The sequence below is a fragment of the Artemia franciscana genome, chromosome 20 (genome assembly GCF_032884065.1).
Source record: "Artemia franciscana chromosome 20, ASM3288406v1, whole genome shotgun sequence".
NCBI lineage: Eukaryota > Metazoa > Arthropoda > Branchiopoda > Anostraca > Artemiidae > Artemia > Artemia franciscana.
In genome coordinates this window covers 30,927,198-30,939,962 of record NC_088882.1, presented here as the reverse complement: position 1 = coordinate 30,939,962, position 12,765 = coordinate 30,927,198, and the positions used below count along the sequence as shown (strand labels likewise).

General features: G+C 35.4%; 1 protein-coding gene across 1 annotated transcript in view; it reads right to left on the bottom strand.

The window, feature by feature from the left end:
• The window catches only part of LOC136040110 (nuclear pore complex protein Nup107-like), a 104,308-nt gene that overhangs the window by 49,049 nt on the left and 42,494 nt on the right, over window positions 1-12,765 (bottom strand). Inside the window, exons 4-5 of the mRNA XM_065724205.1 lie at window positions 11,310-11,627; window positions 7,124-7,304 (exon numbers count right to left, since the gene is read on the bottom strand). Coding sequence (XP_065580277.1) covers window positions 7,124-7,304; window positions 11,310-11,627 — 499 coding nt within the window. The remainder of the gene's footprint in view (window positions 1-7,123; window positions 7,305-11,309; window positions 11,628-12,765) is intronic.

The window sequence follows — 12,765 nt, the reverse complement described above, 5'->3', positions numbered from 1 at the left end:
GAAAGTAAGGAGCGACATTAAAACTTAAAACGAACAGAAATTACTCCGTATATGAAAGGGGCTTTTCCTCCTCGACACCCCGCTCCTTGCGCTAAAATTTGATTCTTTCTCGCAACTCTACTTTTTAAAATAATAAAAAACTTTAGCGTAAGGAGCGGGGTGTCGAGGAGGAAAAGCCCCTTTCATATACGGAGTAATTTCTGTTCGTTTTAAGTTTTAATGTCGCTCCTTACTTTCATTTAAAAAAACTTGTTTTTTTATTTAATTCAAGCCAAGGGACGGTAAGTTTCCTACATAGAAGTTTCGGACAAGGTGGTTCTAATAGTGTACTTCTTGTTTGGATCTGACATTATTTCTAGGAGTTACGGGGTATTACATTCCTTAGTATTGGACGTGATTGCTGTTGCTATTACTCTAACTAGGTTGCTATCTCCGCTGCAACCCGAAAAATAACAAACAGGAAAAAACCTACGACTTTTTCTTAGTTTGAATAGAAAGAGACGAACCTCAGAGAATCAAGCACCTAAGGAAGTCAAATATGGCACCATACCTTAGAAACTTTACCGATGATAATAATGCCCCTAAGCTAAAGCTAATACTATAAATATTACAGTAACTATGAGCTGGCGTTCACTCTTTATTATAATTACTTGGTTGCACGCTACCGCTGCAACCCGGGTGATGCTTTTCTATAATTTTGATCATTGTGATTAACGCTCCTTGCTCTTTTGTTTGGCTCTCTCAATTCTTACTCCCCGATACGCCTAGTCTGTCAAATATCTTTGCTTTTCTCGTTTCAGAATGACATCTCCATTTTTTGTGTAGTACTGTTTTTTTAAAGTAGATATTTGGATTGCTCAGTTCTGATATTTTTTCTCTATTTTCTTTATATTTAGCTTGGCTGAGAAGATACCATGGTACTGACTAAGCTACGTACTCTAACACCCACTTTTATAGTAATGATGACGTCACAACATACCGATGTCATTAGAGTAATATAGCATTTTTTTCTATTTACATCCTATATGGTTCTAATAAAACTATGAATACATTCACTATCTAGTATATGAAGATGCAGTTCTTTGTAAAAAAAAAAAATATTGATGTTATTTTTAATATTTTTTGTTAATTACAAAAGTACGAATATGTTACAAATCCCTGATGTTAATAACATATGCTACTAACAGTGTTATAGAAAAATGCAGTTTTTCGTAAAAAATTGTCTTTATTTTGAATTTTTTTTTTTTTATTACAAAAGGTTTTCATCACACTAATTTCCTTTCTCATTAAACAGTTCTCTACGATATTCCAGTACCCTACTATCTGAGGAATAAAAAAAAAGATGCTGTCGATGCCAGAATATCGTAGTTCAAGGCAACTTATCTTGTTTCTCCAGCCAATACACTTTCCTCGTTATTCAAGCCAGGGATTATGGACAAGGCGCGGTTCTAATAGTGTACTTCTTGTTTTGATCTGTCACTATTTTTGGAAGTTATGGGCTATTACATTTCTTAGTATTGGGCGTGATTGTGTCTAACTAGGTTACTAGCTACCGCTTTTATACACAAGCGTTAGTTAAATTCATTGGGACCCTTCAACGTTTTATGTATTCATTATGGAGCCCTCCACTTTCCTGAAGAAGGATCCTAGTGATCATGGTTGTGATCTAAGGGATCTAAATTTGCAATATTTGAAATCACTCAGTGATGTGACGCAAAAAATTATGCTAATTATGCATTCAAAAAAATCTCAAAAGATATATTACATGTAAAATTGCTCAATTTAAAGCCAGAAAGAATTTTTGTGACACAGATAGTTGATATGAAAAATGGTTACTATAAATTGAATTGTAAATGAATTTTTATGATGATTCTAAATAAGGTTTAACTTCAAAACTTCTTCATAATTTGTTCAAGTCTATTAACATTGACTTATATCAAGAAATGAGTTCTGCAAGTGATCTTCCTAAATATGAGTTGTACAGTCCTCCAAGCTATCAAGAGGCAACGAAACATTTTGTCATTGATTGTGACTCTGTCATTGACGTAGAAGAAGTACTGACGCAGAGTATTGACGCAGAAGAAGGAGTCAAACAACGCGTTTTGTCAGTTATAAATAGACACAAAGGTGCTATTTCCTGTGCTTTTACTATCGTCTGTTTATTTTTACTATTGTGTTTCGCTGGTTATGTGTTGTGGTTAAAATGTGTGGTTAAAAAATGTGGTTTAAAAAGATAGTTAAAATTTTGAGGTTTATAATAAAACCTCAAAATTTTAAGTATATTTTTTAAGGTTTTCAAATTACATTAATCTATTGTCAAAATATTTCGAAATATTTATGCAATTCCCAGTTTTTACATTTATACCCTCAACACAAAAATTCATACAACTTATTTTTATATATATAGAAGATATAATCTGGCGTAACAGACAAAGTGTAACAGACATAACCCACAGACAACTTATTTTTATATATATAGATATAGATATATAAAAATAAGTTGTTTGTCTGTGGGTCTGTCGAGTGACGTCATGTCATCATGTCGTCATGAAGTTAGTTGTCGTCATGTTTGTAATGACGATGACATCATTAAAAGTATTTAAGAAAATCGTTCAAAGACAAATTTTTAATTGTAAGAAGATCGTGGACGGAAAAATGTTTAATTGTAAAATGACCGAAGAACCTACAATGGCAACAGCCGAGGAAGCTGCTCAAAGAGTCTATGCCAAAAAACTTGCGGCTGATAGAGAAAGTAAGAAAAGAAAGCGTGCCGAGGAATCACAAGAACAGCAAGAAAACAGGCAAGCGGCTAAAGATAGCAAAACCGCGCGGTTAGATGAAAATCCACCTGGACAGCGAGAGTCAAAACATATCAAAACTGAAAATGATAGCGATGATGATTGGGTTTGGGATTTTGACTTGGATAAGGTCATCAATGCCTACCAGATTTTAGTTAAAAAAAACAAAGGTTCGGCGATATGTATTTCATAGTGACGCTGAAAAATAAAGAAGAAAAAGAAAACTGAAAAAAACAAGTTAAAAAAAAAACTAAAAAAACTTAAAAGAAAAAACACTCAAAGAGAAATTACAGACCGGGACACAAATGACGACCGGGACAGAGGGAATATAAATGACGACCGGGACACTCAAAGAGAAATTACAGACTAGGAAACCGGGACACAAATGACGACCGGGATACAGGGAATATAAATGACGACCAGGACACAGGTATTTAAGAATATCGTTCAAAGACAAATTTTCAAGGAGGCACACTCGTGCCTCTATAAAGAGGCGACACACGACAATGTTAAGCGATCTTCGGTTCCAGTGGTCGCAGACGGATGGGGAGGGATGCATTTCGTAGCCCGAGCTCCAACTAAGAAACCTGCAAAATTTCATCCCCCTCCAACTTTTTCTTCATGGGGAAAATCTGGCCGAAAGTTTCGACCTGTCAACCCAAGCCCCCCTTTAACGTTGTCCGATCGGGCTGAAATTCGCAAGTTAAGGTCCCCTAGGGCCCAGGAGCTTATCCGCGAAATTTCAGCTTGATCCGATAACTCCTTCCCTGTTTTCCAGAAACCACGCATAGCCACTTAAAATTCATTTACTTTTTTTTCCTAGACGCCTACAGGTCACATCCGACATCGGATCTGGGTGTACGAAGACTCATTCGATGTGGAATTCTCCGAGTAAGTGGCTATGAAAGTTTCGTAGGAAAATCTTAACCCCCCGAAAGTTTCGACCCTCCAACCCCCCCCCCCCCCCCCCACCCCTTTTAACGTTGTCCGATCGGGCTGAAATTCACAAGTTAAGGTCCCCTACGGCCCAGAAGCTTATCCGCGAAATTTCAGCTCGATCCGATAACTCCTTCCCTGTTTTCCAGAAACCACCCATTAGCTATTTAATTAACGGATTTCTCTCCATAAGAGCCCATGTTAATTTGAAATTTTTAAAAGCTATTGAGAAGTTATATTTACATACATGCAAGTTATTAGCTCAGTTGGTAGAGCGTGAGACTTTTAATCCTCGGGTCAAGGGTTCAAGTCCCTTACGGGCGTTTTTTTTTTCACAACATCAAAAAAATTTTGATAACACCTGGACAGCTTATCATTTGAGAGATAACAGAATATTAGCTTCTTATGAGCAAAAGAAACATTTCGGTCATTCTATCTATTTTTTTTCTATTTTATACAATGATTTAAAAGCGGGGGGGGGAGGTTCCTCTCCTAATTCCTGTACGAGGAGTACAGGAATTATTAAATTACATCCACCATGGATTGTAGAAAAACGTACAGAATTAATATGAAAGAAATTTAAACCTGTACAAAAGAGTCTTTAAAAGCGGGGGGTTTGCCTCTCCTAATAGTCTTCTTATAGTCCTAATTGTAGAAAAACGCACAGAAATAATATGAAAAAAACTTCGTTTTCTTAAAGAGTTAAAGAGGCTGCGTCCCAAAGTCGAACCTTAAAACGTACAGGAATTAGAAGAGGCAGTTGGGGGGCTGCCGCCCCCCAAACCCCCAGCTTTTAAAGACTCTTTTGTACAGGTTTTTTGTTTTTTTGCTAACCCCCAGCTCTTGGCTTCGGAAAGGCCCTCTTTTAATTAACACAAAATTGAAATGAATGAATAATGGAATAACTTCGAAAAATGTTAAACACAAGAGGACAGGAGAACCATTGCGCCGAAACTAGTAATTAGTAACAATGAAGTCCCCCCCCAAAAAAAACCTGTACAAAAGAGTCTTTAAAAGCTGGGGGTTTGGGGGGCGGCAGCCCCCCAACTGCCTCTTCTAATTCCTGTACGTTTTAAGGTTCGACTTTGGGACGCAGCCTCTATAACTCTTTAAGAAAACGAAGTTTTTTTCATATTATTAATAGTAAGAAGATCGTTGAAAGAGAAATTTCTAATTGTAAAATGACTGAAGAACCTACAATGGCAATACCCGAGGAAGCTGCTCAAAACGAATGTATTCAAGCCGAAGTAGCTGAGTTCGTAAAGCGTTATGTTTCATGTTCTAGGTCCGAGAGGCTTCAGGTTTGAACCTTGGCTTTAGCATTAATACGAAAGAAGAAAAAAACTAAAAAAGGTAAAAACTACAAAAAAAACTAAAAAGAAAATACTAAAAAACTAAAAAAGCTAAAAAACTAAAAAAAAAACAAAAAAGGGTAAAAAACTAAAAACTAAAAAAGAAAAAAAACTAAAAAAAAACTAAAAAAAAGGTAAAAACTACAAAAAAAAACTAAAAAGAAAAAAAACTAAAAACTAATAAAAAAAACTAAAAAAAAACTAAAAACTGAAAAAGAAAAAAAACTAAAAAAAGGAAAAAAACTGAAAAATAAAGGAGAAAAAGAAAACTAAAAGCCGGGACACAGGGAATATAAATGACGACCGGGACACTCAAAGAGAAATTACAGACTGGGACACTGGGACACAAATAACGACCGGGAGATATAAATGACGACCGGGACACTCAAAGATAAATTACAGACCGGGACACCGGGACACAAATGACGGCCGGGACACAGGGAATATAAATGACGAACGGGACGCTCAAAGAGAAATTACAGACTGGGACACTGGGACACAAATGACGACCGGGATACTGGGAATATAAATGACGACCGGGACACAGGGAATGTTCGATTAGCAATCACCATCAACAAAGCTCAAGGGCAATCATTAGAATAATGAGGTATAGATCTGAATACGGATTGTTTTTCCCATGGACAATTTTATGTTGCATGTTCAAGAGTCGGTAAACCTGACAATCTATTTGTATGCACAGACAATGGGACATCGAAGAATGTTGTATATTCGCAAGTTTTACGTAGTTAAAAACATATATATATATATATATATATATATATATATATATATATATATATATATATATATATATATATATATATATATATATATATATATAACAAAAAGAGAAACCTTTTCTCTTTTATCTATATACATAGGTGGAACACAGGGACACAACTACAATGGCGCGTAACGACTTACGCGCGCGGGGGGGCTTGGGGGTGGCGCGAAGCGCTACCCCAACAGCTGGTATCTATCTATATATATATAAAAATAAGTTGTCTGTGGGTCTGTCGAGTGACGTCATGTCATCATGTTTTGCTGTTTTCATGTTTGCTGTTGGGGTGGCGCGAAGCGCCACCCCAACAGCGAGTATATATATATATATGTTTTTAACTACGTAAAACTTGCGAATATACAACATTCTTCGCTGTCCCATTGTCTGTACATATAAATAGATTGTCAGGTTTACCGACTGTTGAACAAGAGATTCACCGGGACGTCTGCATCAGCTCATTCCTGACAATTTCAGTGAAAGCCAAGCACCAGTTTAATTCGTGTTTATTGTTTATATGTATTGCGCAATGTTATTGAATTCACCAAGAAATGTTTTTGTTAACTAGTTACTTTTCTTCACTACCACTTGAATAGCATCTATTGCAATAGCGCCCCCTCCTGCTTCCCTATAAAAATACTGTAACTACGCCCCTGATAATGAAAGAATAGTGACAGTTATGTTGATTGCGTTCAGTGATTACAAAGCTTTAGTCAGACAGAAATAACAGATGATCACGTGGAAATTAAATCATAGGGTGGCAATAAGTTGGGAAACAGACTAGAGCTTTTCTCCTTAAATATTTGTAAATGGAAAAGCAGCGTGGTTAAGGAATTATTTACGAAAGTTTTCAAGCTGCCCTAAGAGCCTTAAGCATTAGCCATTAACACTTGTAATATAATAAAAGTTAAAAAAAAAATTGAGAAAGAGTAAAAATAAGACAAGTAACGATAAAAAAATAAAAAAGGATAAAGATCCTCCAGAGCCATTGCTGGCACATAGGGCGTCGAATCGACGTTTCAGTTGCTGTGTGTTGTTTAAAGGGACAAGTAGCAAGCTTGTCGGCCAACCTTGCTGCGGCAGGGATCGAATCCTGGGCCCCATATTCCCAAGGAAGAACATCAATCCACTGTGCTACAACAGGTTAATACAACGATACAACGATATCGTTGTACTACAACGATAGCACATCTATCGATGTGCTACAACGATAGAAATTAAAACAGTTATGATAAAAGGCAAAAGAAATTGGAACTTGCCAGCTGCAATCAACAATTCCTTTGCCTGAGTAAGTCTTCCAGTTCGAATTTTCCTAAAAACAGCCATGTTAAGAGAATCAAAAATTTCAACATCTTCGGAATGTAAATATCTCCCTTGTCGCAACGGTGCATCCATATCTAGCTCAGAAACTACGTCCAATGTAGATTTTCCTCTTGATCTCTAGAATAAAAGAAAGAAAAGACTTATTAAGGGTCATTTCTATGATTAAATGAAAATAATATCTAAGTAACGTTAAAAAAGAACATTTAAATAAGAATTGCAATGTTTAAGGTATCGTTGATTTTTTTTCTCCTACTTCTACTAAATGTAAAATAGCTGCCACCTTTCTAAGAGTAATTTCAAAAGCAGTTTAATGACAAAAACAACTATTAAAATGCATATGAATTATTTTAACAATAGTTAATCATCTAATTCTTAGCCATCTGCTGTCTGCTGTATGGAAAATATTCGTCAAATATTCGAAAATGTACGGAAAAATGTCAATCTTCATCTCAGTCCAAATTAATTCAAGTGGGTAGAGGAATTAGACAAGGAGGAATTATTTCTCCTTATATATTCAATTCTTGTTTAGCTACTGCCCTTAATTCTCTTTCCTGCTCGTTTGTTTCATTATCTCGAAATCTGTCTTACATTGCATATGCTGATGACATTATTCTTCTAAGCCGGTCCAAGTCTAGTCTTGTTTCTAATTTTAATATTTTAATTAATTGTTTAAAAGGTTTGGGCCTTTATATCAGTTTTGAAAAATGTCAATTTTTTGTTGTAAATTGTTTAGAGGATAATGTCAGGGCGACTCTCGATTGCGGCAATGGTGTTATTTTTCAGTCGTCGCCAATAGTCACTTATTTGGGATTACCTTATGCTGCTTCGAAAAGAGATTTCAAACCAGTCCTGGTTCAGCATGTTCAGATGAAACTACGCAAGGCATTTGGTCTTTTAATTCGTTTTCGGGGTCTTTACCGTCGGGACGTCCTTGGTCGTATGTATAGCGCTGTTGCTCTGCCTCACGTATTGTTCCCGTCCCTCCTCTTCCGAAATTTCAGACCTTCTGATCTTTCGCCCATTAAAGTTGCTTATTTTAAATTTTGTAAATTTTTACTTGGTTTCCCCCTTTCTTTTAGTAACACTGAGATTGTTTTAAAACTTAATGTGAAGGATCATGTAGTCTGTATAAAGAAAAAATATAAAACATTTGAAGATAGGGCGAAAATTAGCCTTTTAGGCCACAATTTATTTCCGTTTTTTAGTAACAGTTCTGGCTCTTCATGATTTATAGGCTAATCTATTTAGCAAGTGTTTTTTTTTTTTTTTTTTTTTTTTTTTTTTTTTTTTTTTTTTTTTTTTTTTTTTTTTTTTTTTTTTTTTTTTTTTTTTTTTAGTGTTGGATCAATATTTGATAGGTTTTGATTGTAAGTGCTATCAGTTGTTTTTTCTTTATATTATATTGTAGCGTACTCCTCATTTTTTGAGGGAAATAAAGAAAATAAATAAATAATAAATAAAAAAATAGTGATATTCTTTATTTTTGAATGGTCCTTCCAGTAAACAATAAAAAAAAAGCCTTTTCAACTAAAAGCAAGGAGCAACATTAAAACTGAAAACGAAGGGGAATGCCCCCTCTTCAACACCTTGCTATTCACGCTAAAGTTTTTTAGTACTTTTAAAAAAGCTTTTTTAGTACTTATTGTTCTCATTAAATGACCCTTGTGTGTCTTTAAGTCATTCTTAAAGAATTGGGACAAAATTCAATGTTTAAAAAGCATAAAAAGCAAAGTGTTGAGGAGGGGGCAATCCCCTTCATATACATAATAATTTTTCTTCGTTTTAAGTTTTAATGCTGCTCCTTATTTTAAGTTCAAAACTATTTTTTCTTCTGAAAAAAAATCACGCAAGGTTTTTTTTATTTAATTTCCGATCTTTTTTAAAATAATGCCCCAGACATCTGGCCCCATTTCCAAAGAGAAATTCCCCTCTGCACGGAAATATTCTCTAGAAAATTCAATCTCGGTGAAAATTACCCCTGAAAATTACCCTTAACAACTCTACTCGTAAAATTGAAACAGAAAAGAGAAACCAAGACATATAAAAAAAGTTTTGTTAGGAATCCTGGCAAATTCCCTCAGTGTATAATTTCATATGCGTAAACAGTGGGCAAATTTTATAACTTAGACCTTTCCTCTGGAACTAGTGGGGGGGGGGCTAAGTTACATTCAAAGGTATGATTATCGACCCGTTCAATTATGATGAACAAAATGGCTATCTCAAAATTTTGACCGGACGATTTTGGAAAAAAAAGCGGGGTAGGGGACCTAGTTGCACTCCAATCTCTGTGATCATTTAAAAAGCTTACCAGAGCTTTTACTTTCCGTTCGAATGAACTTTCTCACGATATTCAAGAACCACTGGGATAATTCGATCACCCCTAAAAAAAACAAAAAAAAAACGCATCTAGAGCTTTTACTTTCCGTTCGAATGAACCCTCTCACGATATTCTAGAGCAACTGGGTTAATTCAATCACCCCCCCCCCCTAAAAAAATGTGATGTTTCTTCTGGCACAAGATACAAAATTGAAGCATAATTAGCCGATTCTTTTTATATATCTATTGGTATCAACTCCCAGTTTTTACAGTTTCAGTTAGTGAGCCTGGTCACTCCTTACTCACAGTTCGTTACCACGAACTGTTTGATATACGCTCACTCAGTCCAAGTGTTAAGACTAGGCTGTGGCCGAGGACAGCCATGCCACTTCTGTGTGAAAATTGTACTTGCACAAGCAACAATTTGGAATTGCCCTGTTTCTTTCCTATCCTGCCAGTTCGCTGAAGAAACTGGTAAGGAGGTAAACCTCTTTGATCTTGTACTGGAATGTGCACCTCTGGCCAGATTGATGAATATATTAAACTACGTTTCCAAAAGCTGAGTATAATTCTTGCCTGGGGCCAAAAATGATGGTACTTGATGGATTACTGTTGACAATTGAACACGAGAAAATCAATTAGGTTTTAAAAGTTACTTGGCTCCCCTTTCTGGCATACAATTAAGGAGCAATGCGATTAACTTACAAAACACGTCACTGACATAAACTGAAGATATTTAAGGGCATTTATTATCAGAGATTGAAAGTAAAGTAGTCCCTCTTTTTCTCTTTGTGCATTTTAAAAGAAAAAAATTACTATAAGTAATGGATTGGTTTTTCTTGAACAACAGCCCACAGTATGTGAGCTGCGTTTAAGTTATATAGCCAATGTCAAAGAGAACACTGAAAATTAGATTTTATTAAAGAAGACAACCATGATAATTAATCGGTGGCAGAAAAGCAAAATCAATGTGTTGCTGTGGCAACGATTCCTGCAATGTTGCAGCAACTAAGGTGTCTGTAAGATTTTGCATTGCCCTAGTAACGTAAATCTAACTTCAGTTCAATTAAGATTTAAGTTCCAGCTAAATTACGACTATACTAAATAAGTACTGAGTGTTATGAGTGCCGGAGACAGAAGTAGTCACGGTATGGGTATCAGCAGTATAATCATGGTAGGGGAAGGCAGGCTAGGAGTATTCTACAGGGAATAGTCACGCTAGATGCAGTTTTGTTTAAACATATTGACAAAAAAATATACTTTTATGTCAACCAAGGCTGTCGAAGCCTTTTCTCCAAAATATGTCTAAGGGCATGGTATTTTTTGAAGAACAGGAAACTTTGACGGAAATCCACGTGAATATTCAAGATATGGGATTTTCAGAGCCCAAAAGCATTAAATCCAGGATACCCATCACAGTGATTGCAGGACGGCCAGCCTCACTCTTATTTTTGGTAATTTCTAGTCTTTTTAAGTTTCATTTGTTTAATTATAAGGATTTCTACTTATTTTAGGTTTTAATATAGTTTTTTTAGGATTTTTTTTATCTGGGGGGGGGGGTGTTTTTTTTAAATCAATATTCTGGAAAATAAATATATAGAAATTATGCTGCGCAGGGAAAAAATGGTGAATAAAGTAAGGGCCTAAGTAAAGGGGGAGAAACTTAATCCTCTTTTCGCAAAGCCTCATGATTCTAACGATTTTTACCGTGATTTGCCATATTTTTCATACAATTCGTTTATTTATTTCCATTTTTCTCGCTCCCACTCTTTAAAAAGTTCTTGTGTTCCCTCACCAGAAACCTACCTCCAGCTCAACCAGGGTCATTTCCCATCCTTTGCTTCCACAAATCATTAGCTCCGAGTTTTTCTCCGCAAGAAGATTCGACCCTTCTAAAGCCGTCAATTCCAACCAGTCAATAACCAATTGAGCTTGACGGATCTGAGTATCAGACTGTACCAAATGATCAATGATTTCCTTTTCGGAGACATATTCCTTCCGAAGTAAAAGCTGCTCAACAGTATATTCAGGTGATTCCGTTTGCGTTGCAACAAGGAATCTATCACTGTATAAACTACAAACCAATCTCCATGTAAACAGCTCATCACTCAGTTCAACTTCAGTCTGAAAGAAAATTTCTTATTTAGATTTAGTCCTATACTAACTTAGTTTAGCAGTGTCATAATGCCGAACACCGAATGTATTATTTTTCCCCATAGTGATTTCGACAGAAAACTTTACCTCTATTTAAAGACGCAACTTTAAGGTGACGTCACTGTCACGTCTAAAGGTCGTATCTGACATTTTAAAACTTCTGGGATGATTACTGAAAAGCATTTCCAAAAGCCAATTTAAGATTTTGCCCGTTTTCTGAAACCACACACAATCTATATTTTTTCATATAATTGTCTTCAGTCAAGAGACTCTTTTCAGGAATTTTGTGTTGACATTTCTGCAATTACTTTATCGTCTTCAATAAACAAAAATTGTAGATGGCACTTTGTTTTAGTAGTAATTACTTGACTTTCAAAGCTAAAGGAAGACTAGAATTTTTTTCAGAAACAGTAGAAAAACACTGAATTATTTGGAGAAAAGGTTTAGCAGCATGCAAGATGTGTTAACTACAATTGTTCTGTATATTATAAAGTAAGAGTTGTTTTCTTGATAAGTTTCCTTGTCAAGGGAAAAAATTCTAGGCTTATACCTAGCACGGTAGTAAACATCAGGAAAGTAATAGTACGATTGAACGTTTACTCATCTGCTGATCTTACCTTTTAGAACGAATAGGAAAACTGTCTCGGATCCTTCTTTGGGAAGTGTTAAATCGTCAAATGGACACATTTTGGCTAAGAAAAACGGAAAATTCTTTTTTTTTTATCATAATCATTACATTTTACTTACTAAAAAAGTGCTTAACTGTCTAAATCACAGGGCATGAAAAAATCAAAGTAATACAAGATTATAGAGTCTATAATGAAGTTATTATTATCCAGAACAGTTTGCCAAAGTACATACTAGGCGTGATAGAAGCGACGCGTATAAAATGCAAAAATTTCAAGTTACTGCCAAAATTGAAGCTGAAATTTATGAGTGTTTTCAAGCTAAAATCATTATATACTGATTTTAATAGTTTTCAAGTTATTTTTTGGAGGGGGGGGGGTAATATACGTCTCCACATATTTGTGCACAATTGGGGCTAATGAGAAGGAAACAGCCTACAATTATAATAAATTATTTATGTTTGTAAGTAAGTAATTAGTGA